This window comes from Trichogramma pretiosum, unplaced genomic scaffold (genome assembly GCF_000599845.2).
Source record: "Trichogramma pretiosum strain Unisexual culture from Peru unplaced genomic scaffold, Tpre_2.0 scaffold3, whole genome shotgun sequence".
Lineage (NCBI taxonomy): Eukaryota > Metazoa > Arthropoda > Insecta > Hymenoptera > Trichogrammatidae > Trichogramma > Trichogramma pretiosum.
Genome location: NW_019641698.1, coordinates 2,833,197 through 2,859,971, shown reverse-complemented (window position 1 = coordinate 2,859,971; position 26,775 = coordinate 2,833,197). Strand labels below are relative to the sequence as shown.

Below are 26,775 nucleotides of genomic sequence, written 5' to 3'. Positions count from 1 at the left end.
CCTACAAGAGGGGCAATGATGACCCTTTGACGGAAAAAAAAAGATCTATCAATGAACACTTAACGATATGTCCATTACTTATCAGCATTGGGATTAAAAATTTTTTCAGATTTACAAGAATGACTACAAAGAATTCATTACCAATTTAAAAGTGCTGACTAAGCAGTATTTGGCGGATAAGCACCAGTACGTACTGGAGGTTATGTTCTATAAAGTCGTCCATGGTAGCAAGGGCAAAGTCAAGGATGGGTTGATAAAGTTGGGAGGCTGTCTCATCCAGAAACCGAAATCCATCGTGTCCATTCAGATACACCATGGATGCACAATCAAGGCCCTGAAGGGATCGTACACAGTGCTGAATTATGACCGCGTGTCCAAGGTATTGGGGAATGGTTACGTTTCACACCACTAGGTGGCGCCTGCCTGCGAGCGTCGCTCCCATAAGCGACCGAGCGCTGGTGAGCGTATATAGGCAGGCGTCTCCTACCGTGTGATCGATTGATGCAACAGCTTCTAAGAAGCAGAGTTGACACTCATATGAGCGAGTAGTGGTCGGTGAGCCATCACAGGTCGCCACGAAGCTCAACGAATAGCCGGTCGTGGGTCTACCCTAGGTCGCCGTGCTATTTGGAGAGAAAGACGGTCGCGAAGCAATAGTTTTGGTCGCCGTCGCTCGTCATAGGAGTGATCAGCTCTACTTAGCGCTGTTTTTTGTTATAAACAATTTGAGGATTCGAAGAGTCCAAGACAGTTGTATATAATCGGCAGTTCCGACAATAGAAGTTTATTGTCATTGAAGAGAGTCTGCCACATAACTTATAAAAGTTGTAAAAGTTATTGTGGTAAGACAAAGATAATTTTTTGGTTTTGTTAATTTTTGAACTTAAAGCAATTGTTAATTATTTTTTTGATTGAGTCCCCTTTGACTGCCATATTAAATTATTGATATTATATTATTGAAATCTATACTTATTAATAAAGACTTGTATATATATTTTAATCACTTTCTTTTGATTTTTTCACCCTTCCAACAACACAAGCAGATCAAGTAAAATATTTGAACGAGGTTTATGTTTTTGATTCGTATTGCAAAAAACAGGGAAACAGTTTGTGAAAGAAAATTAGTATTTTCTGAAACAAGTTGGTTTCTTTCACGGCTGCAGATGCCCGAGAGGATACCCGAGAGTTGCGTACGTTCACATCGACTCAAGTAAGAATCTACATATATTACTATGTATCTTTTTTAACCACTATTTTGAATTGTTTACCTAGTTCTTTTATACAGGCTTCTCGAGGCATAGCAGAAACCATTTATTGCTCGGATATTTTCTGACCGACAAATTTGCCTACGAAGGACAAATCTCGGAAGAAAGGAAGAGCAGCGAAAGGCATATTGCCCAACTAGCTACCTGGCTCGATAAGAGTCAGACATCGATGGACTGCAGGTTGGAGATCGTTCAGGTCATCGACAGTCACGAAGACCTATCGGTGTCCAATCATGTAATTCGGCGATGGTGATGCATGAAGGGGGAATGTGATTAAACAAGACTCGGAGACAAGAGAGCACTAGGCGGGGACATGTGGCACATTATGCGCGATTTGGCTCACGAGAGCTTCTTTCTTCTGATTCGAGGTTGGGAGAGATATGTGGACGTAATCATGCGTCCACTGGTAAATGTCCTCATCAATATGAAGAAACACTCTGTGCTGGGGTTGCTCCGTGAATACTTTGCTCTGGCGTACGGGTGCAAAATACTTTCAGCGTGCTTCGTGGAGGGTATGACCGAATGCTACGATCGCCGATACATCAATTCTCTATTGGAAAAAGACGACGGAGTAGTACGTACGTACAAATTAAAAAGTCACCTGCCAAACGACTTTTTCCAAGAACACAAGTACTACTTTTTATACATACATGGTACCGGGCCTGAGTTGCTGAGCTTTTTGTATTACAGCTTGATAATTTCTCTTTTGGATAGACACATGACATCTGGCGGTCGATTCGTGAACCAATACTACTCATGCTCGACGAGCTTGACTAATTTCACGATCGGTCGCTTGTACGTCCCTTTAGCGGTTGCAACGGTAACAGTGCGTACCAATCCATCACTGCCAGGGTGTACTCCAGCTACTCTGGCGAGTGGCCAGCGAGAGCAGGGGAGAATCTCGTCCTTTACTAGAACGATATCTCCTAGGACGAGGTTCTTATTTACTCTTAGCCACTTGGCTCTTTTTTGTAGCGTGAGTAAACATTCTGGGCACCAACGTTCCCAGAAGGCTTGAGTAATATGAGTTACTCGCTTCCATCGCTCCAAAGGGCCCAATTTTTTGTCTTTGAGCGAGGGTTCGTTGAGCACGATCGACGATTCACCGATGAAGGGATGAGCTGGTAAAAACACAGTGTTAGGCTCGAATCCATCAGGCGACGGAGTGAGCGGTGGCGGATTCAAGATAGCTTCGATCTGGGCCAGCAAAGTCGAAAACTCTTCGTATGTGAACAAATTATCACCAACCATTTGTTCAAGTAGTATATGACCGACTTGACTCCCGACTCCCACAAGCCACCAAAGAACGGCGCGCTTGGTGGATTGAAATGCCATGCGGTGCCGTGCTTATCACGCAGTTGAGCGCATATTAAATTGTAGAAACCAGAACCTTGACAGTGTAGTCATCTGAGTTCAGCATCGGCTCCCACGAAATTCGTGCCCCAGTCGCTGTACAGATGTCAACAAGGACCTCTTCGAGAGATGAAGCGGCGAAAAGCTGCTGGTTGGCCCCGAAGGTCCAGCACTTTTGCTCACTTTTATGATAGTGAAATCATCCCATCACGAGAGAGTTTTACTAAAGCTATTCAAGATTAATAATATTTTATATCATATGTTTGTTTTCTACTATTTGCAACTATTGGTGTGTGAATAAATCATATTTACTTCATCTCAATCGCAGTGTAAAAGTTTAACATTTGATCTCAAGAAGGTGACGTGAAATACAATTATTGAATAGAACCAACTTTGCAAGTGAAGTTCGATTCCAATTGTATGAACGTTGTCTTCGAAGAGATCAGTCCCACCCCTAGATGCCAAGACACTTGTAGATACCTTTAACCCTGAAGCTACGGTGATTCTTTAAAATAAATGAACACTCAGCGCACGCCAAGCGACGAGGAAGATGGAATTGTTAGTTTTTAGCTTTCAAAATTCAAAATTTGTGGCAGCACTAGCACAGAGCAGAATACTACCATTTGATCTCTTCAAAGGTGACATTCATACAATTGGAATCGAACTTCACTTGGTAAGTTCGTTCTATTCAATAAAAGCTAGGAACCTTACATCTAATCCCATCGGGTGTAAGGTCTTTTCAGATAATACCAGAGTTAGCATTGGCTCAGCCACGATTCAGAGGCGCTATTCCGCAGTCATATTCCAATAAAGACATACCATTCACCTTCACTCGGAGCTTGCTTTTTTTACGCCTTTTAGCCCTTTCCATCATTGACGAACGCGTGGGACGTCGCCGGGAACTCGGACGCAACGGAGCATCCCGGGAGTCTCCAACAGATGGGTTACAAACTCCGGAGAGATAGAGCCTGTTTTCGTTACTAAATAAAGTTCTTTTGTTTCAACTTATCATAGTCTACGGTTATTTGGAAGAAACCCGAGCAATCTCTAACGGTTTCGAAAAGTTTAAAAAAGCTCATTGAATAATCAAGAAGTTCATTATGATCAGTTTTCTCTTGAGCAAGATTGAGACTTTTTGCATGTCTTTTTTAGTTTCAAAGATTCACAATTGCGTTCATCGCAACTTACGGTATCACTTTCCTCGTTTACTGCCTACTACTAAAAAGCATAAGTTTGATTCCAATTTTTATTATCCAACTTATAAATCAAAGCCCACAGGAGGGGTGAGGTAACATTTTTTTTACATTGGAATTCTTCGTGTAAAGCTCATGTCCAAAACAGGCTTTAGGCTCGATCATACAAATGAAATCTATGGTACGAGAAGACTTGCAGCTTTTTTAGCTTTTTAAAATTTGTTCGTTGGGAATGAAATTCATATTAATTCATATTTTATTTCATTTATTTCAAAATGTCTATATATGTTCTAAGGATAACACTCATTACAGGAACAATTTATATTTTTTTCCTAAAAAAATGTACAATATATACGAGCAAGTACAACTTGTATCGGTATCTATAAGATCCATTAAGTCATTCATGATAATAATAATAATACTATACACTACAAAGAGAAAAGAAACATTAATTTTACATAATAACAGAAATATTTTATGAATACATGCATATATCGCGAATTTATTGTATTCATCATGCACGAGATTTATATGCTGTCCTGACACAGTATTCTAAATAAGCTTCCATTAGAAAATGATCATTCACTAGTTTCATATCAAATTACTAAAACAGTTTACTATAAATGAGCGCCAAATATCGCAGATCATGCATGACTATGCCTTTAACATAAAATGAACACCATCTCAAGTCAAAAGTTCAAAATTTAATATTAGAATCGGTTGAAAAAATGAAGGAACTATAATTCTTTTGCATTGCTGCAATGATTCGTGCTAGTTTTCATTTCTAAAACAGTACTTTTGTACTCATTTTTTCAGTTTCAACACGAACATTTTTTTTTACAATAAAATTGTTATTACTGTTATTGTAAATCCCCTACACTTATCATCAAATTAAAAAACTACAACATCAGACAGTAGCAAGTAGACTTTATCAGTAAATTCATCGAAATCCTTATTCAAGTAAGAATAACGATGATCAGCTGTGTGTAGCAATAGATTTTCTGTACAAGAAGTGTGCATTGCAATATGCTTGCCGAGAGAGCCTGCTCTTCGGCTAAAATACTGAAAGGTGTCCTCGAAATAATCTGCAAAAAAAAGAAAGAGAATACAAATTTGCAAAAGATCGGGTCAACAGCACGCTTGGTGCATTGTATTCCTTAAATTGATGCTCACTGTGAAGGCAATAATTGTGCGCAGAGGCGCCGGCAACGTACGGGCCGACCATCGTCTGTATTGTACGTGTAAACGTATTGAATAAAATGACTAGCAGTGATATAGAATAAATCTCTCCTACGCATCAATCGGCCGTGGGTCCTCGTCCTGAGTTTCGTCGTCGTCGCCGTCGGCCGCTGACTCTCTTTGCGCGAGTGTAACCGCGCGACGATTCGAGCGATGATTCCACCGTATAAATGACACATGACTCGTCGGGACACTAGCCCGAGCGCCTGCGATGCGTCAAACTACCACTATTGCTGTGATTGGCCGGTGACATTGGAGCGACGGCATCGTCGAAAAAGATCAGCGGCAGCTCCGAGTGATGATGAAAGACCGGCGTCGTGTCCCAGACCGTGCGGCACCGAGTCGATTTGCGCCAGTGCGGAAGCTGAATACCAAGACGCTGACAATCATGCGCGTACGCCATAAAAGATTCGCAGTAGCAGTTCTCGCTCGGACACTCGCACATGTCCTGCAGGCAGGCTTTGTAGTACATGGCTGGATTGACCTTCCGATGACAGGATTCGAAGATCGTTGAACGCAGCCGGTTGCACAATCTATCGATGCAATGAAAGTATGTAAGTGGACGTGACTGGTAATAACAAAGGCAAAATAATCGATCCAATCGAAGTGTAAGAGATACTAACCGGTGGTCCTTTCGTAGCTTGCATCCCCTTTGCACTGTGTGATGCTTAGTCCTCGAGCAAACCCTCTTGGTACCGACGGCCCAGGAATTTCCGAAATTCACCGGATCCGTCATGAGCTTGCCCTTACGATTCAGCATGTCGTCCTTTGGTACAGAATTGAAATTACCGCACAGGCCGCAGAGCTTGTTTCTGTAGGTGGTGGGCGCCGAGACCTCCAGAAAGCTGATGCCATCCCACAGTATCTTGATGCCCAGGAACGTGCTGACAACGATCGAATCGAGGGTGCGGTTTATGTCCACGCGATTGTTCATACGGTAGGGCACCTCGACTCGCTGTCCGTTCACCTTGACTCTCATTTTTTGACCGAGATTGACCTTGAGATCACCGATTTTCAACGATATCGTCTTGGTCCAGGCCGAAAGCCGAGTCGATCGAGCGTCGTTCGTCACTCGTATGCTGAACGTCTGATTCGCGCAGTCGCTCACCAACTGGTACTTGCAGCTGCCTCGAAACGTGAAAAATTTGCCGTCGAACGTACGGTAATGCGGATCGCCGAAAACCGTGCAAACTCCGTCGCCTAAAATTCAGATGAATGAGAATAATCATAATGTAACTGGTACTATATTGACTTTATGAAAATAATGAGCTTACTTTCAACGCATCTGGGACAGCACTGGCCTTCGGGCAGCTCCAGTCGTGAATTCGGTGGACAAGGCGTCGATAGAGGCGGACACATGGACATGGCACAGCGCACCTTGCCCTGCTGGCAAGCGCACGACTTGCACGCGTCTAACTTCCAAGTCTCGCCATCCTGCCTAGGAGAAATTCAAACGTTTAAACCCCGCTCGTCGATTCAATTCGTTCCCTTCTTTTTTTTTTCTCATTTTTTTTGTGTGTTTCAACGTTAGTATTTAAGCATGAGTTTTATGAGACATTGAGTAATACAAATACAAGGGAATGAGATGCTGTTCATTATACTTTATTAACATTAAAATGTTTTGTGCTTGTTAGGTGACATGGATGATTCGAGCGAATTGTTCATGTTTTTTTTTAGTATTTATCGGTTTATTTTTCAAAGTTCAGAATGAAAGAACTAAATTAGTTGCTGGGAAGCATGCTTATCAATAATGCTAAGTACAACTTTGTAGGAACAAAATTTAAGGAATTGATTTCATACATTTAGCTTATACTTAAACTTATCAGTTATCAGTATTGTGTTATGCAAGTTCTAAATACCCTATATCAAATTCATTATCCTACATAAATTTTTGTACTTAATGATCAAAAAAGAATTTCTCAATATACAATCATTATTTCGAAAAACGTATCCATTTGTTCTTGCAACATTTTAATAATTTTATATAAATATATCTATATATCAATATATTTGCAGTGATTTATAATCTTGTGATGTCATTCAAAATATATTCAAATAAATACACAAAAAATACCATGAAATTATAATACTGTATGAAATTTATCGGTTCTACTGTCATGATTGTAACCGATTTGCGGTGCAGATCATATTAGTGATGTTATTTATTGTTTAAATTCTATTAGTAAACATAAGTATACGCAGTAAATTTTTATTTTCTAATATATCAAATATTCACAACCTCAGGTTTGAACGCTTTCGTGCACATTAATCCGCTGATACGGAGTCATTGGCTCATCTCGACGTACGTGACATCATCGTTCGAAAAAAATCAGTCTAAGTTTTGTACTCATACACGTATATCTAATTTTTATGACACTTGGGGTCACAAATAAGTACAATATATACATCTCGTATAAAATTTCAATAGTATTTATAGAAATTATTATTTTAAATAAAACAATAACACATAAAATGACCTAATCGTACATCATAGCGCCTATATCTTACAAAGCTCTAAATATCAATTGCATTCAGTTATTTATCATTTATCAAAGGCTTGAAGTGGATAAAGCATTGAGATTTGCTTACACCAAAAGTTGCTGAGAGAAAATAAAATTTGATGAGCCTGGAAGACTGTAACAAGAACGTACTCGAAATATTTTACATGAAATTACAGCTAAAAATACTGGCACTGTAAGATAACGTGTCCGGTGTCACATGAAGTAATAAGCTAATAGTATAAACAAAAAAAAACTAATTCATCGAAAGCTTATTTGTGGGTCGCATCGTATTAACTATGATGGAATCAAAATTGAAGTTCATCTGAATACTTTACATTCAAAATGTAGAGAAATGTAAAGATTCTTACAGTTTTAAAGTTATTTTTTTAAATAAATTTGTTGCATACATCGTGAGAAAAATTGTGAAATTTACATTTTTCAAATTTAAAAAATTTTTTATAATCTTAAAAACAGGCTTTTTAAGCGATCAAACTAAAGATAACGAGTAAATGGCTCTTACTCGTCAAGTGCTTGAGCCAAAAGAAATCGTTAATTTAAAAGGAACAATGAAACTTTTTTTACAATGACATCAAAATCCGATTTGAATTTTCTTTAATGTTCATTTGTTTGCTCTATTATTTCAAAATAACAATGGGGTTCGTGCTATTTCTTGTTTTGCTAAAAAAACCCATAACTGTAATCGTTGAAAAATATACTATTTCCCGATTTTGAAAAAAGTTATTTTAAGCTTGTTTGGATTTTACATTATTCGAAAGAGGTTCAAAGCAGTCTTAAATCTAGCTCGTAATTTTGAATTTTCATCGTATCAATTTTAAATCTTTCATAGTTTACGCGCTACCAGCCATAAACAAATCGATATACAGCATATATAAGGATTATTAATAAGCTACATGAACATCGGAAGAAAGTCACATTTGGATGGATTTGAGATTCTTAAGTAACTTGACGATTTTACTAGTGCATTGACCATTGAAATGGAACTACTTTCATTGTAAGCCATGTACGCTCAGAAGCACGCATCACGAGCTCGAGTCAAATCGGCAGCACCGTGACCACATGTACGCTCACCCAATCACGCGCAATAACATACACACGTTACATATGAAACAAATGAATTAATGATGCAATCTTGAATGAGGCATATGTGAGTGCAGCGTGTAAGTGTATGTGTCGAATGAAGCAGGTGTTAAATGTATGTAGGTGTTACGATGATGATAATGATGATGATGATGATGATGATGATGATGATAGCGATGATGAACGAAACTATGGCATTGATTAATTGCTGTTTACTGCCCGTTGGCATAAATTTGTTGTTGTTGTTTTTTATTCTGATTAAGCGCGAAATAGGTACGCAGCAGCCGAGACGTGCAGAAGCAGCAAGAGCGCGATAAAAGTACTCGCCCCGTAAGTTTTGCCGGCGTAGGTGCAGGCCGCTCGGCTCTCCTCGATCAGCGGGCACTGGGGACAGCAGCGACCCGGCAGCTTGGTCTGGTACTCGCTGGCGCACTCGAGCACCGGGCAGGTCTCCTTGGCGCAGTGTATGGCCGCGTCCTTGCAGCTGCAGCGCGTGCACTCGTCCAGATTGAACTTGGAGCCGGTGTTGTGCAGGGCCGTGCCGAGCATGCAGGCGCCCCGCGGCGGCAGCAGATACTTGCCGAAACCTGCGATTCGTTCATTCGTTCGTTGCAGTTTTTGAAATGTATGAGACGCGCGTAATACGAATTGCCTTGCGCTTACCTTTGCACTTGGGACAGCAGTCGCCCGGCACGTACTGTATCCTCGAGGCCGGGCAATGGAGCACGGGGCAGGCCTTCTTGGCGCAGGTGAGCCGGCCGTTGTTGCACTTGCACGTGACGCAGGGATCCTCGGCGGTCATGACCGAGCGCTCCTCCGTGACTTTTTGGCCGTTGACGCGGCAGCCCGAGCAGGTCGAGCAGCACTGGCCGGGCTGGGGTGGCGTCGGGTTTGAGCACGGCGTGTAGCAGCGCAGCCTCGACTCCGTGATGACGCCGGCGTTGCACGAGTATATTCGGCACGGGTCGTTCGGCTCGGCCCACTCCGTACCCGACGGATGGTGAATGTTGTTTTTCACGCAACCTGCGACCAATCAAATTTATGAATTACCTGCGATGCTTCAATGCTTAAAGTAACTTCGATGTGCCGACGAAATGCATCGAACGTTAAAGTGCTTACTGCAGTTCGATCAAACTTTTCTTAAGCTCGAATATTGGATTATTTTTTTATAATTGCTTCGACTAGTCGAAACTGTCACCAGTCATTTAAGTCAACGTGACGTCAAGGGCTCGTATGAAAAGAGAAGAAACATATATCAAGAAAATTTTTCCTGTTAATGTATAAACTTGCATCTGGATTTAAGCTGCTTCTAATAACTATTCTCGTGATTTTATTGAGCGATTTTGGTCAAATTGGTATTGGTTAATAATTAAAATATGACCATAAAAACGCAGTACCAATTAATTTTTTCAACAAATGTGTATGATTAGAACCACTTTAAATACAATAATACCACTTTAGGCCTCTACCACTAGATGGCGAATTAATTTATCTTCAAATGTACCAGTAACAAGTAAAAATTATTTTATCGGTCAACGCCCGGTTTTAAATTACAATACAGATTAAATCCTTTTATATTTCTACTCTAAAACTAGATCCATGGTTTTTTCATGCTACTCTATTGTATTTATGATATATTTTTCCTATGATCCAAAAAATTCCTCGTGTTTAAAGTTGTTGGTGAAGCGTTTACTTTTTAAGTTAAAATTTGCTAAAATAAAATAATTTTAACCGTCGATAGGTTAGAGCGTTCAAAAAAATTTATGGGGGGAACCAATAAAATGTAAATCAATTAAGGGACACACTTAATACAGTATTTATATATCATCATTGGTTTATTCGCTCTTCTCTTTCTATCTCTCTCTTTCTCTCGTAAATACCCAGCTGTCTACGTCACAAGGTCGTTCAAAGGCCAGTCCTCTTTTTCATCTCTCTCTCTCCTTCTCTCTCTCGCACTTTTCTCTGTCCCTTCGCGAGGGAACTTGTATGTTTGTATGTATACTCATGCGCGTAGATCCGAGGCTTCCAATACGATTACTCGGTAAACAAAGTAAAAAAAAAAAGAAGGAAAAATAACCACCCGTACGGAGTAGGTAAGTACGTATACGCGTATATATTCTATTGCCTCATCTTGTGTTTCATCATCATTATCGTTATCTTCGTGATCTTCTCTTGGCATTGCAAGCGCGAGCGAAAGAGAGAAAGAAGAAAAGACTACAGACCACGCGGCGAATGAAAAACAAAATGAAAGAGGGAAAAGTAGTCGTTGACTATATAAATGTACGTTTGATCCAGCTGTGCAAGGCGACAAGGCGCCATGCTGGGCACGTGCTCATATAGGCATGTAGAAGCAAATACCACCCGATACGAAGTGTGACTCTATTAGTTTTTATTATTTTAATTATTTTGGACTTTCCTTCTATCGCTTCGCCACTGCAAATTATTATAGAAGTCAGTGTTGAAAAACTCACCCTTGCATTTTTGGCAGCAATCGTCCTTTCTTGGATCAAGGAGCATGTAGCACCCCTCGATGCTTGGGCACTGCTGCTTCAGACATTCCACAAAGCCATTCTGCAAATTATATTAAAAGAAGTGAATGAAGAGTATGAATAAATACATGAGGAATCATTTACTCGAGACTTTTCGACCACATCCATCAAATTCCAACTATAGTTTAACGGTCGCTATGAATTTTTTATCAACTTATTGGTAAAGTACACGCGAATCACGTATTTTTCGGAGGACACGTATTTCTTCAGACCACCGCTAAAACCACGATTTTAGCTGCGTTGCAATGAGCTCGTACGTGAAAAAAAACGATATTCGTAATAATTGAAATGCAAAAATTAACGACGATCCTTGAAAAATCGGTCATTATTATCGTCTCTACGGAGTTTCCAACCATAAACGAGCGTAATCAGAAATCTATGCAAAGGCAAGTTTTTAATTACGTATTTGCTCGATGTTTATGGTCTTTGGTTGCGCACAACACACCAGTAGCAGCTATATAGCAATATTTTTTGCTAAGAAAAATATTAGCAATGCGGTTATTTTATGCTTCTATTTTCTCTCTCTTTCTCTCTTTCTAAGCCTGCGTGTCTTTTAACTTTGTAGCCGCTTAATATACGCACGTTTTACACTTTGTTGACGAAGTAATAAAAATTTCCTCGACCACCGTCGGGTTTACAACAATGTTTTAATGTATAAGCTTTATGCGTCTCACGCGTTTGTTTGTCTTTTAATTTCACAAGCTCCCGTCGCGAAGTCTAGCGCGAGCGTAAGCAAATATTGTAATAGTCCTCGTGCGTGCGCACGCCGAGATCAAGTCAATCGAGACGTCAAAGTCGCGCGCGGTCGAAATCGAAAAACATCGAGCGAGCTAGCGAGAAAAAAAATCAGGTTGCGCGTCCTGAAAAAGCCAACGATCATTCGTATGCATGAATTATGTCACGAGTCGCGTGTCTGAAATATATATAAATGCGAACGATTCGCAAAAGTCGATCGGGTACGATCGTTAGTGGCAGCTGATCGGCTGCAATGGGATGCGCTTGGCAGCTGACGATACATGAACTATAAACGACCAGTTATTGTTCGCTATATAGCTGCGCCTCGTTCTCGTTCTCATCAATTCATATCTGCAAAAGCCACGTACATGTATATCGTAGAGGTGAAGCACATGTACAAGCAGTTCGTTCGAGATGCAGAAGTTCAAGGTCGTATATACCGATGAGAGCCGAGCCGCTTCTCGCTTGGCTTGTCCCTCTTCTGGCAACCAGAGAGAATACTCAATTCTTACGCTTGCACGTCGTAGGTGGAGTAATGATGTCTATATAATAGATTACTCGCGAGGATAAGCAGTTTGATTTTCTCCGTCAATAAGTTTAGTAAACTTCTTCTCTTATTTTCTTTTAATCGTGTTACTTTATATATTGTAAAATAAAGCTCGGGCTTTGAGCTCAAAATTATGAAAAATGAATTTTGTAAACTTTCTCTCTTATATGAAGAGATTTTAGAACCAAAGGAGTTTGAACGCTCGAAAACAAATGCACATGTCTTGACTTACAGACGCGTTGAAACCTCCCAGCGGCACAATTATAAGTATGCAAAAGATGCGGTGATTCGCGCGCTTTTATGGTTCACACTCGAGTCACAAAGACGATCCGCGATCGATGCTCGCATGTGTTATCATCTCGCACGAGGCGGCACAGCAATACTACAGAGAGTGAGAGATGATGAGTCTCGAAAACAAATCTTCATCTGTGTATTTATATGTAGGCTCGATAAATCTCGATCTTTGACATCGTTTTCCATTGTGTCAGAGTGCCGCGAAGGAGAAAAAAAATCACGCGTTGCGCTAGTTTCGCCCGACTCTCGTGTATAGCCATATCGCGATTCGTATACGTAATATATTTTTGTGTTTGTATAATCAATTTAAACGGAGCTTTGCTCACGCACTATTTGCATTGAAATTTGTTTCTCTATCTCGGTTACAAGACGAGAAAGAGGAAGATTTAGAGAATTCCGGTTTTGTCCTGTCCAATGGCAATTATTCACGCGCGCGAAAATTCAAATTAAGATAAATGATGCAAATGTTTGTCTTTTACCTTGCATATACAGTTGAAGCATTTGGTATTTGGAATTTTGTCGACGGTAAAGTCCTCGCCTTCAACGTCGCAGGTCTCTCGGCTACCTGTAAAGAATCAGCGACAAAAAAGCGATAAGTCATCTATTTATTGAAATACACTAAAGGTTTCAAAAGTATGAATAATTACGATCGCGATTCAATTGTCAATAGCTTAACGCTCTTGCACCTGCGAGCATACAGACTAGAGTACATGAGAGAACGTGCCTCGTGCATATGTATATAATGCAGCGATCGCCTCTACATAAACGCATTTGCGCGCGTGGTATACACAAATGTACTGTACGAGGCAAAAGAGCGCGCAGTAGCGGTAGCGGTGACATTTTGTTTGAGATTCTTATCTAGCATACGACGTATTTAAGGCGTATACAGCGGAGATTAGAATGTGTTTCAGTGCATATATACACAGAGCTCGAGGATTACTGTCACGTGCAGTCTGTGTCATGTACGCGCCCGTTTAAAGTGCTAATGTTGCAGCAGGTAACTTGCAGCACGAGTCGTGCACACACGTATATGTACTTGCGCGCGTTATTTCTCTCGCAGGTTCGTAAACGCCTGGGCAGATTATAACGAGTTCTTATGTACGCATCGTTACGCAGTATACGTGTTATTAAAGCCAGCCACGAAGAATGTTACCCGAAAATCTATGTGGCATGAATCGACAGATCTCGCCTCGATTCGTGTATGACCAATATAACTTAATGACTTTTCGTCGAGTTATCGTAGCAATTATAACAAAAAAAAAAATAAAAACAAATTCCTCGCGACAATATCTTCTCGTTTCGATCAATCAGCAATTGATTCGACTCGTTAAGATCATCATTAACGACGCATATTTGGATTTGACTCGAATTAACGTAACGCTGGACATGACACACGAAACTGCATCTGCGAGCACCAATAAATTGCAACTTTTTTAACTCATTGTGCAACTTTTTTCGAGTCTAAAGGAATATGTTAAAATTCTTAGTTATTCGTATGTGTATGTATGAATTGCGAAATTGCATCGTTCGAATAAAATATTTTACGCAGTGTGATAAGCGATTATCGCGTACGAAATCAATTGAAGTGCTCATCATTGTGTACATATAGACGTGCATTTCATTCCATTGTGATGTAAATAGAAATTTCGTTGAGAGAGAACCTCATTGAAATAAAATATCTTGTTTACCGTACTGAACCATGCGACGGTATTTAAGATAATTCGATTTGAATAATTTTCAAGTTTGATAATCGGAATTTGATTTTGATTTGCCAATCAAAAAATTATTCTTTATGAAGATATCACATACTCAGCTCCAAGCTCATTTTATAATTAATTTATTGTTTTACTAGCGATCAGTCTAGAATCAAAGCTAAGGTATACAACGACCTCTCGTTATCTAATGTAATTAATTGCAATTTTGTATATGAAGGCCCGCTAATTAAACGATATATACAAACTGCACCCATCACAAAGTTTCATAACGCTGATAGCGTGCGAAAGCTCGTGTTTATGTATGCGCGATTGTGCTTATAAAGTACGTAATAAGAGAATCCAGAAATGTATATAAATAAAAAAATAATTTTGAATTTAAGGGGACCTTACACCTCAAAACTGAAAAACCTCAACGGATAATGCAATGAACAAATGAGCTCAAAATTCAACCCATATTAGATCTTGAATACTGCCGTGTATATGTGCAGTTGCTGCCGAGTCAAAATATATTATACAATATATCTTCACATAGGACCAATTCTCTGTCAACGCACCAGGTCAAAACTTTTTTCGTGTATCTGAAATGATGAATATTATTTTTGTTAAGTACACGTACAATTTTTGAATCTCTATGAGTTGACAAAGAATCAGCCATATATATTATAAATGCTTATGAACATACATTAATAATAACAACGCAAATTAACAATAATAATAACATGTGAAAAACATGTCCACATATTGCACATGTTCGTGTACTCGAGTGTAGCAAATGAATATAATTATTATCATCAGTATCGTCGTCGTCGTCGTCGTCGCCGAGGCAGCATAAATCGAGCGCAAGCCTTTCATATTATTATACCTGTCGTAATAATGACAATTATGAATTTCAGCTTAAAGCAAGTCGAGTGCGTGTGTACGTGTGCAACGATTCTGCTTGTAGTATTATGCTATATATGCTCATGCGCACGCGCGCGCATATTATATGTATAAGCAACGCATTTATTGAATCAAGTTGCTGCTGCGTACCTGCGCGCAAATATGTATGAATACAGTGGCTCAATTGTCGAGGACGAGAAAAGCGCGAGAGCTCGTTTGCAATTCGCTGCACCGTATAGCACACCAACACACGCGAACTCGATGAAATACGAAAAATTGTTCAGCTGTTTATCTGCGCTTACGAAACAGGTCGATTTAACTAATCTATCACGACTGGATCAGCTCGTGTCTCACTTGGAGCTTGTGCAGAAAATCAAAAGTTTTACCAAATACACAAGATGTTTTGATGTTTGGTACGAACCTTTGATACTTTCGGAAGCTGCAACGGATGGCCGCGCGCGAAACGCGAGCAATAGCAGGATCAGGGCCAGATGTAACGTCATTCTGGCTGTTGGTTCCATTCTGCTGCTGCTGCTGCTGCTGCTCCAAAAACGCTTCCGAGCTCTTTCGTGGCATGTAATTCACTTATCTGTGAACAAGGAAAAATAAATTATTATATTATCCTTTATCTAATTCTTGCATTCATTGAGCTATTTATTTTCTTAGAGTAAGATTCTTGCACCTGTGCTTAGTCGAGTGAGCATTATATGCACTAGTGGACGCGTACGTAGGTACGAATAAATGTTATAATATGAAGTGCATAAATACATATCATAAATATCGCTGAAAGTGATTGTCACGAGAGAGAGAGAGAGAGAGAGAGGGCAAAAAATGTATCTCCGTCGTTAATAAACTAATTCAAATTTCAAAAATAACAACCGTATCGTATCTCAACGCGTTGCTTATAAACATGTATATATTAATGGAAAAAATGAGGTAATGTAGATTACGAAGTCTTGGCTCGTTTTGTATACACCATACGCTTGCGTAGGGTATAGGCTCGCGTGGAGCTCAAGTATAACACGAACACGACAGGCGCGATTCGATGCGAGTCGCACGTATTATAAACTGCACTGAGAATGCCAAACTGCATTATAGAATGACAAAGATTTATGATCTCGACAACGTGGGCTCGTGCACTGCCAGTGTGTCCATTGATTTGTGACAGATCAAATTGATCTCAGATGTGTACGCCTGCTTGGTTGCAACCGTCGATGCTGATTTTTGGTGAGTTTCGGCAGCTCTACAGGAGACTCGTGCGTGTAACAAAAAAATTGTATATCTTTCTCGCGATTGAGTAACTATTCGATTAGAATTAATGTTGAAGAAAGGAAGAGATCCTGTAATGAGTTTGAAATTAAAAATTTTACTCTGAGTAGACAGTGACGGTACGAGCCCTGATTCATTATCAGAGATGTTTCAATATACTTCTAATTATCCATGTGAGTGTGTATACGTGTGTGTGAGTGTGCCTTTCTATTATGAGCGTGTTTCCAGAAATTGTTTTTAAAATACGCACTCTGTGCGGGATATTTTACTTTGATAAAATCGCGTCTTGTATAATACAGCACGTTCGTTTATATATAAAATATTTTTTGGAGCGTCGAGAGAAGTGGATGAGCTCCAAGAAAGACGACTTTTGGAACAAGCTCACCCAAGAAGCTATGTTCCAAAAAAAAAATAACCGAACATCGGCAGGCCTCAAGCAGCATTTTGAGGTTTACCTTTTATACAGAGCATTCGAAGAACGAGCTAGTGGTAAAAGCATCTGGAAGGTAAAATTATAACTTGGATTTAATTTTCTTTAGATTAATTTTATATTGAATGTTTCAATTGAGTTCCAGGAAACCGTACACTGCAAATCTACAATCTATTATTGTTGACTACTTAAGCGCTCGCGGGCGCACTTTGCTTGCGGTTGCCGGCGCTGCGCCACCTAGTGGTCACTGGCGAAGCTTCTCAATGTAGAAGTGGGCGAGGAGGCTTGGAAGAGAACGAGAAATAAGAAGAGATTGTTTGCGGAGAAACAAAGTTAGTTTTTTATTAAAAGACTTAAAAGAAGAACTTTTCAGGTCCGGGTCATGGATTTGCTCCAAAATTTTTTTGCGGTCTCCTGAGACCCAATACTGAAGCTCACTGTGCTTAGTTTGATCCAATGGGCCTTAGGGCCCATTTATTAGAGGATTTTCCACATTATAAAAAAATCTTTGTTATTTTCTATATCGATATAGAAGTACTTAAACGAAAAAAATGCAATGATCAAAAGTTTTAAAATTTTTCAAAGAATCTGCTTGAATTATTTCAGAATTTTTGGGACCATCTATCTCTTAATTCAAGAAGCCCAAATTTGACGTTTTTTTTATAGATTCTAGGACTTCTTAAAGAGAGTGGTAGATGGTCCCAAAAATTCTGAAATAATTCAAGCAGATTCTTTGAAAAATTTAAAAATTTTTGATCGTTGCATTTTTTCGTTTAAGTACTTCTATATCGATATAGAAAATAACAACGATTTTTTTATAATGTTGAATTCCTCTAAAAAATGGGCCCTGAGGCCCATTGGATCAAACTAAGTACAGAAAGCTTTAGTAGTGGGTACCAGGAGACCGCAAAAAAATTTTGGAGCAAATCCATGACCCGGACCTGAAAAGCTCTCCTTGTTAGTCCCTATCCAGCCAACAACCTTGACAACTCGAACGCGTCGAGTTGTAGAACGTCTGGAAGTCAGAGAGATTTGTGTAAACTCTGAAGATCCGGGAGAGAACACGTCACTTGGGTCTTGGTGACTCTGGGTAAGAGTGCCGCAATTCTCCAGAGATAGCCGGGAGATGTGCTCAGCGCAAGAGCTCACGAGCGAAAGCGCGGGACGGCGACGGTGGTGGGGGCCGCCGCTTGAGTCACGTCTGAGAAGTGGCGCCGATCACAGCGAGGCTGAGAACCGGCGCCGATCCGCAAAGCTCGGCGTGATTTGGAGTGCGCATCTATAATACGCGACTTGGCGTACATCAATCGCTGAGACCGGCTCTCGAGAATAAAACGCGNGGGGGGGGGGGGGGGGGGGAGTTATGACGTGGTAAGTCATATAGGCCAGCGTGACGCGCCGAGTCAAAGCGGAGTCGAGCTCACAATCGGAGCAAAGCTTTCGCTTGAACCCGGCGATCTGCGGCGGGCCGAACGGGTAGCTCGCGCGTGGGCCGCAGAGAGGGGGAAGCGCGAGCGGCCTCGCGTGGAACCGCGATGCGAGTAGCAGTTGAGTAGTTGACCAAATGCGAAATCAATCGGACGGTAGCCCAAATCGAAGCGTAGAATTCATAAGCAAGTATGATAGCTCGATGGATGTTTAATAATTACTCACTTATGATTTTAATAAAATCCAATTCCACAAATTATTCAGATTATACACTACAAAATAACTCCCTTGTGATATTATATATTCAAATATAATATTTCTTTAAAACAATGTTTCAATTATTTCCTCGTTTGAAATTTTTTACTTGTCTAAGTTCGCACAGTGATGATACTTTTTTTTCAAAAAGTACATTTGTAAGCAAGTATGACAGTCTGATCCCTGTAGTTCAAATCATAATTATAACTATAAAATGTCATTATCACATGTACAAAATAACACTCTAATGATATAATTATTTTATTATTTACCTATGATTATTATTTTTATTATGTACATTATTTTATTTCGTACATCGGCTATTAAAGGATAGGAGTGAAATTACGTTATATATGTGACACATAATTAATGACCTATGGAATAAATGAAATCAAATGTTTTTTGTCAAGTATTCAAGCAAAATTTTTTTTTTACAAATTCATTTTCCCCGGTTTTATAGTCTAGTACATTAATTCAACTTAATAGGGGCCAACATGTAAAATTTTATCGTTACAATAAACAGACATTGACTAAATTTTAGTTCTAAGCTAGTGCATCGAGCGAGCCGTCCAGGGCTATTTTCGTACAGTGATATTGCCACTTCCTGGGGAATCATCATTGATATATGCCACATTTACGCGACAACGTGTATATCGATCGATATATTAATATATATTGAATATACACAAATGTGAGACTACAATAAACATGAGACTGCGAAAAACGTGAGACCACGGTAACTTGAGGCCTGTACTTCAATTACCATCTTCAGAAAATTCGATGATCCGATCTGACGATTGAGATAGCAAATTGCAGAGCGCTGTAGTATCAAAACACCAAAAAGTAGCAATGCCAGAAATAATAACACGCAGTGTAAGAACACAAAAACATGAGACTAACAAAAACGTGAGACTACCAAAAAAAAGTGAGCCCTGTTCTATAATTGCTATTCAGGCAGTCGACAGTTTGAATTTGTTATTTAATAATGCAAAATTGTCTATGAGTTGTACCTTCATAACACCAAAAATTCAAAACACCAGAAAATTATAACGCGTAAACACGCACCGTTAGAACACGGAAACGCGAGACTGCGAAAAAACGTGAGACCGCGGAGAACGTGAGAACTGGAACTATTTTACCTCTATATCATCCATAATGTGTATTATTCGGATACCCAAATACGTTATATCGATTGGATTTTTCCGACGAATCTAATAGTGCATTCAGATTTTCGATATCGCTTATCTATTTTCGAAGAAAACGTAAAAAAGAAAGTTAAGGTTCTGAAACACGAAGTATATAAGGAGAGCGTGTCAGCGCTGCTTTTTCTTGAGTTTTTTTGATTATATATGTTTTACAACTATACTTGCCATGTGGAGCGCGACACGAGCTCCTCGATATATTGAAATTCAGCTTTTTCTCTCGTGCTTCCCCTCTTAATATTTTATTATGACTTGGAGCCTCTATATCAATGAATGAATGAGAAGCGTCTGTTGCTGTCTCTTAAATGCGATGATTTGGTCGTTCGCTTGATTCACGCTTCTAATCTTTCTTGACAGCCTCTCGCTACTTCTCTGCCGAAAGATATTCCGTTCTTGTTTTTTTTTTTCTTAACATTCCTCATTAAATTGTCGAAATACGTTATTGTCTCTTTGTAAAATGTGTAGAAAACTACCATAATTTCACAAAAGCATTTTTATCTTCTCAAGCCAAAAACGCTATAACGTACGAATATAAATAAATAAATGTCTCTCGCGCCAGACGTTAAAATATTAAAGCTCGCAAAATCCACTCGACATGGAAAATTCTCCGGAGGACACCGTTGTGGCACAAAAAATCGACGTCCATACCATCGCGTTTTTATCCTCAAACGTGTTTAGCGTCTAGTCGAAAATTCACCAGCTGAATCCTTGCCAAAGCTCTAAGAGGTTTAGCTGGCTTTCACGCAAAAAACCGCAGTGCCGCATTTTTGCCTTTTGTTTATTTATACGCTCTCTGATGATAGCGTGAGCAGCTGTAACGTCTGCGTGCGGAGTAATACATTTAAGCGAATAATCGTGGAAAAGACGTTTATTGAACTGGTCATTAGAGTAATAAAAATTAAAAAAAAAAGAACTTCATAAAAATGAAAAATTCTCGTATACTTGCAAATTAATGAGCGCTTCGCGAGGTGATAAGTTAAATACGCCGTTGGTGCACCAGCATATATGCATGCAAGCGTGTATCTATAATTCGAAAACACGACCAACACAAGCAGAAATAAGAAAGAGAAGCAGTAAGCAAATCAAGAAAATGATGCTTAATCTTGTTCATATTAGCTAATTTATAAGCACAGATGTTTTGCGCTTGCGGGTTCATTGCAATGTATACTTCTAAGTAATTATGCATAATATTGAAAAGATCTACGAGACAATGGACAGAGAAAATAATACGAATGACGTTCAAAATTCAATAATTTCCAATTAATAATATGAAAATATTACTTAAAATGGTTTTTGTAAATAGCTGTGTGCTTTAAGACATATATTGTTAATTTCCAAATTAAATCTCTAATTTTTGCATTTTTGAATCTTTGAGTGATGTTACCCCTTGAGACTGAATCTATATCCAAATCAATTCTCCATTTAAATGCTAATAATAATACTACTGGTACACTATATAAGATGTTACTGTCATCGCATACAATCTTTATATTTAAAGACAAATGGTCGTTTACTGGCTGCAACCTATACACTATTTACGATCGCAAGCGAGCAACACGGTCGAGTATGGGCGATGAAGAAATCAATAAAAAATCAATTAGTTTTCAAATTGCCTATTCATTCATATGCTGTGGGCTAAATCACGTCAAATTATCTGACCGAAAAATAAAATGGCAACAGACACAGTTCTTAAACATTCTAAACACGAAACAATGTATTTTTGCTCATTTTCATAACTTTTACATTTTTTTTTCCATTCTTCGAATGCTCTCAAATTTTCGCTGTCATCTATTTAATTTTAACTATTTTTCATCTAAGAAAATAATGACGGTGGGGGCAAAATGCATAAAACGAGAAAATCAAAGAATCAGCCAAACAGTCCGTATCCGGAATTTTCCGAACAATTCCATCCATGAAAGTCATGTTGCAACATGACTTTCTCAACTAGCGAACGTTTGATTGACCATATTGAAGATTTTTAGCTGGCGAATTTTTTCACGTTTCATGATCAAGCAAACTGAGGAAAAAAATTTCATGCAACTTGGGAAACGAGGGACATCCTAATATATAGCTCAACGATCTGTGCAGTTGCAAGCACAATGCAATAAACGGCTTTCTGCTCGCGCGCGATTTTCGTGTCAAGATCTTTTGTCTTGCTCTCGAATTCGCGAAGGCATTTATAGACTCGAGCCGCGAGACAAAAGTAAATAAAAATAAAAAAGAAGGAAATAATGAAATAAAAGGAGCCCAAAACGGAAAAAGTAAGGAGGTGCGTTCAGTAGCCAAGAGTGTGTGTAAGAGTACGAATGCGCGAGAGGAAGGCGAAGGACGCTTTGGATATCCCCTCGAGGTCGATCGTCTCTCTTTCTCTCTCGCACACAGACACACACAGACACACACACACACACACACACACACACACACACACACACACACACACACACACACACACACACACACACAAATACAAGCAGACACAGAGACGCAAAACACAGAGGCACGAGAGAGGCTGAGGTGCTCGCGGGAATCTCTTTATATATGAGCCACGCGTACGTGTGTGTGTATGTGTGTGTGTGTGTGTGTGTGTGTATGTGTGTGCAACTCTGCAGCGCGCGGAGAGCACATAGTGTCCAATTAATGGCGCGGCGTGCATACGTCGATTGTCGGTATATAACGCGAGCGAGCGAGCGCGCGCGCCGACTCTTTTAATGACTGCATAGCTCTCCGCTCTCGATCGTGCTCCTTATACGAGCTCTCCTATATACAAACACACATGCATGTGCAAATTTTCTTCTTCTTCTTCTTCTTGCTTCTTACCTCGTTCTTTTTTTTTTTTTTTTTGTCAACTTTTATATGAGCTTTGTTTGAATTGCGCGACTTGACGATGGTTAGCCGCGATATAATACGAGTACATAGCGATGAGCCGCGCACTCCGAGGGATATAAAACGCAGATTGTCGTGTGCACTTACTAAATTGCCAATCGTTCTTTTCATCTTTTATTTTTCGACCATACAACTGGCTTACTGTTACAAAGATCCGATCTTTTAACTTGCAAAGCAGCGAGCCACGACTTTTATCGATTGATATTTCAATTGGCCTCCATGCCGCACAGCTATTACGCATGAAGCAGCGAAAATTATCCCCAAGTTTTTGCGCTTCATACCTCGCATGCAAACTTAAGAAAATGCCCCAACGTCACCAGGTGAACGCCTTGAAATCCGCAAAGCTTCTCGAGCACTCGTTGATCCTCGAGCGCGTAAATATATTAATTTATATAAATGTTGCAGGTCGTTTATTGTCGCGTTGGCAGCAGCAGCAGTTTTAATATTTAAAACGCGTACCTTGGAATGAGAATTCGAAATTTATCATCGTGGGCGAAAGGAGTGAGTGAGCAAGCAACTGCGCGCTAGAACCTGATAAACATTCCATACTCAGCTAAACTATATATTTATGTACACGACGCGTTCGACGAGCAATAGACTAAACAATTTTAACGAGGACATAAACAAATCTGCAGCATATTATTGTATATGTATTATATACGCGCACTACTTGGGGTGTGCTCGATCGTCGTGCGAATTGACGATTTGTCATCAAACTCGATTCACTTGCTACATATTTATGAAACTACATCAATTGTACCATAAATCCACAAATCGGATGCAATATTGCTTATATTTAAAGAGCTTTTCCTCAATATCGAGAATCAAATACGTTGTGATAAATATTCGAATGCTAATATTTTTGCCTGTAATGGGTCAGCAATTCAGTTGTGGCAATCAATTCGAGGGCAGCACGATTAAAATTATAATTTTCACCTTGTTGATTTAAAGTATATAACAGCTGGGGTTTTATAATGGCTCAAGACCTATAGGTTTCTTCGACACCATACATATGTAGTTGCAAATGAAGAAAATAAAGAAGGACAGAAAGTCTGATCTCTAGCTCTGCGACTAGATCAGCGCGACTGGTCTCACGCAACGACGACGCGTGTGCAGTGTGCACTGCAATGTATCATATTGTAGGTACGATATTGTGTCTGTGCATACGTATTATAGGCGCCATTCATACGCTCGTGCTCTTTTTTTTCAACTTGGTCTCGCATTATACATATGGGATTTATCGTGTCAACTGCGACAGCCCTAAAAATAGAATCTGATTTTTTTTAATTAAATTTTTTCGAGGTTTTAAATATAATTTTTACCATTATATTTGAGTTCATTTAAAAATTCCAAGCCTTTTCTGTTCATTGCCATTTTTCGTTCAAGCATTTCGTCTATTTCGAAATTAAAAATCGTAAAGATTCATTAATTATACAGAAAATTATCTTAAAAATAGGCTCCAAGAACAGGGAGCTTCATGGTGGTTCCCTTGTTAGTTTATATTTCAATTTTTGGACTATTACGCAGTTAACATAAAATACCCCGTATGTATGCAGAGCTGATGCAGCCGCGCGAACATGCATCAATGTGCAACGAGTCCAGCCATGCACGAAAAATGCAGAGAAGCGCGTGGTTTACATTGTCGTTACAGCGGCTATTGTATACATTTATGTACTGTGCACACGCGTGTCGTTTTAACGCGTTCATAAATATCTTTTATATCTATTTTTCGCGAGACAAGAGCTTGAATCGCGAGTAAATGTACATACTTCGAACATACGCTTTCTTTGAGAGTGCGCGTAACGACGTACACAAGTGACAGCGTGTCTAGCATCGGTGTAAAAAGTCAAAATTGTATACGGATCCTTTTTTTATACCCACATATCCGTCATATTTATTGCCTTCTTCTACGATTTCTTTCGAGCGTAATACCGAGACTCGGGGTATGTGTATCGTATGAGACGTGGGTATATCGAGCTCGAATCATCGAGTCAAGTGCGCACGCATTTATGTTTACAAGTGCACTTTTCGCTCGATCGACTATGGAGATCGTTTATGTGCTTGCGATCGGCAATACATTGAGCTTCAGACGTCTTCTTTCATTATTACATAATTTTGACCAAATATGGGCCATTTGAAGAAGCTGACTTTCACTCTTTGAATTAAAGAATCACGCGAGCGCTTAGGATCGGTACGCACCTGTCGTTGCGAGTTCATTACAAACGTGTACGAAACTGCAACACTGTGGGTCGCATATCGTGCCACACACAACACAGATACACATTCGTCGAGTCGTATATTTTAAAAAGTAAAATCAATTAATATATACGGCCGCACGCGCGCGCGAGCACAACTCGCTCATAATAACGCACACACACACACACACACACATACATATATTCTTATAACTCGCGATTATATCAATCAACGTGTGCATGTGCCCCGTGCCGATCGCGACTATAAATACGACAACAGCAAAATCCGGACTTTCCAGTCGTGTAATTGCCAACGATTGCAAGTTCAATCCAGCTTGCGCGCGCGTGTGCGCAACCGATCCTTCGGTGTATAATTCTTTTTTTTCAGTCCCTCTACCCCCTCCCTTCCTTTTTTTTCTTAACGCGCTGCGACCGCACGACACACCGCGCATGGCTACCTCTGGGGCTTTCACCCGTGCATACGTGCAGTACGCAAAATAGTTCGGCTTTTCTTTTTTTTTCAGTAGTTAAAATAATATAAGCATGCGTGCAAAGCGCACGGAAACGTGTTGAAAAATCGCGACGGACATTTTACTAAATTTGTAGCGCACGTTTATGAATGCCAAATTTTGTGGATGAATGCGTGGATGCTTACTTAACTTAAAGAGCTAGTTTAATATGTCAAATTGTTTCTGATGGTAAGCGATTACCAAAATTTATCAAATCTGTTATGGTCTTTCAATGACCAATGACCTTATTTCAATTCTAAACTATCCTAAGGTTAGACCTAGAAAGCTGAAATTTTTAGGATTATCATTTTCCAATGTATTCTTTAAGTGTAAGTAGTTGGTTTGTATTGTCTTCTTTTAACTGTCAACACTTTTATGATATGACCTACATTAAATTGCATTCGTTCAGATTTAGAGTACAAAAAAGAAATTATGTGGTATACGAGTGAAAAATTAGTCATCACAGATTACGCCGAAAATGTAATTAGCGTGCGATTTCCTCTTTTTCTCCCCTGTCAATTGTCACGTCAAATATGGCCTGTAGACAGACGTCCAAGATAGCTATATTCGCATCGTCGAAAAAATTTCCAAATATCTCGATCGTTAATACACTCTAAATTGAGTATATGAATAGAGACGTGTAACATATGCTCGCTCAAGCTAACAATGGTGGCATGTTATTAATTTAATGCTGCGCCTCTCGACTTTTTCATATTAATTAATCAAAAAAACGCCCTAAATGGAGACAGCCGTATGCGAGATAGGCGAAAAAATACACAAGGTATCATTTGAGTCATCTGCTTATCAGGCGCGCGCAGACTCGCTCCTGCAGAGCTTTTTTTGTACCCGCTCATACACGCAGCATTGTGTATATAGGGAACACATTGACATTTGCCGCGCGTTTGTCAGCACAAATATATGGACGACGAGTACGTCGATCGTCAGGTATGCAAAAAAAAATTTTTCTTGCAAGTACCTCGCAAGAAAGAGTATGTAACATACTGAAACTGCTAAGACAATGTCTCGCTCTGTTTGCAGAGGCGCGGAATATTTTCAAATATATATCGCAATTCCCCCGAGCATTTTTTATCCATAAAAGAGACGAGAGAGACGACCAAATTCGATCATCCTGGCAAAGACAATCTCACTTTTTGAGAACGTTCATTATCGCAGTCTCGCGTACACGCAGAAGCGTTGATTCAGTATCTTGTCGCGCGTATACCGACTACTCAGTTT

The 26,775-nt window shown here is 39.6% G+C and overlaps 1 protein-coding gene across 1 annotated transcript in view; it reads right to left on the bottom strand.

The window, feature by feature from the left end:
• Positions 1-4,015: 4,015 nt before the first annotated feature.
• The window catches only part of LOC106650314 (BMP-binding endothelial regulator protein), a 34,716-nt gene continuing 11,956 nt past the window's right edge, over positions 4,016-26,775 (bottom strand). The window contains exons 2-10 of the mRNA XM_014368243.2: positions 15,790-15,957; positions 13,254-13,339; positions 11,121-11,220; positions 9,313-9,672; positions 8,977-9,236; positions 6,325-6,484; positions 5,674-6,250; positions 4,985-5,583; positions 4,016-4,896 (exon numbers count right to left, since the gene is read on the bottom strand). Of these exons, the coding sequence (XP_014223729.2) occupies positions 5,244-5,583; positions 5,674-6,250; positions 6,325-6,484; positions 8,977-9,236; positions 9,313-9,672; positions 11,121-11,220; positions 13,254-13,339; positions 15,790-15,889 (1,983 nt within the window). The 5' untranslated portion in view covers positions 15,890-15,957 and the 3' untranslated portion in view covers positions 4,016-4,896; positions 4,985-5,243. The remainder of the gene's footprint in view (positions 4,897-4,984; positions 5,584-5,673; positions 6,251-6,324; positions 6,485-8,976; positions 9,237-9,312; positions 9,673-11,120; positions 11,221-13,253; positions 13,340-15,789; positions 15,958-26,775) is intronic.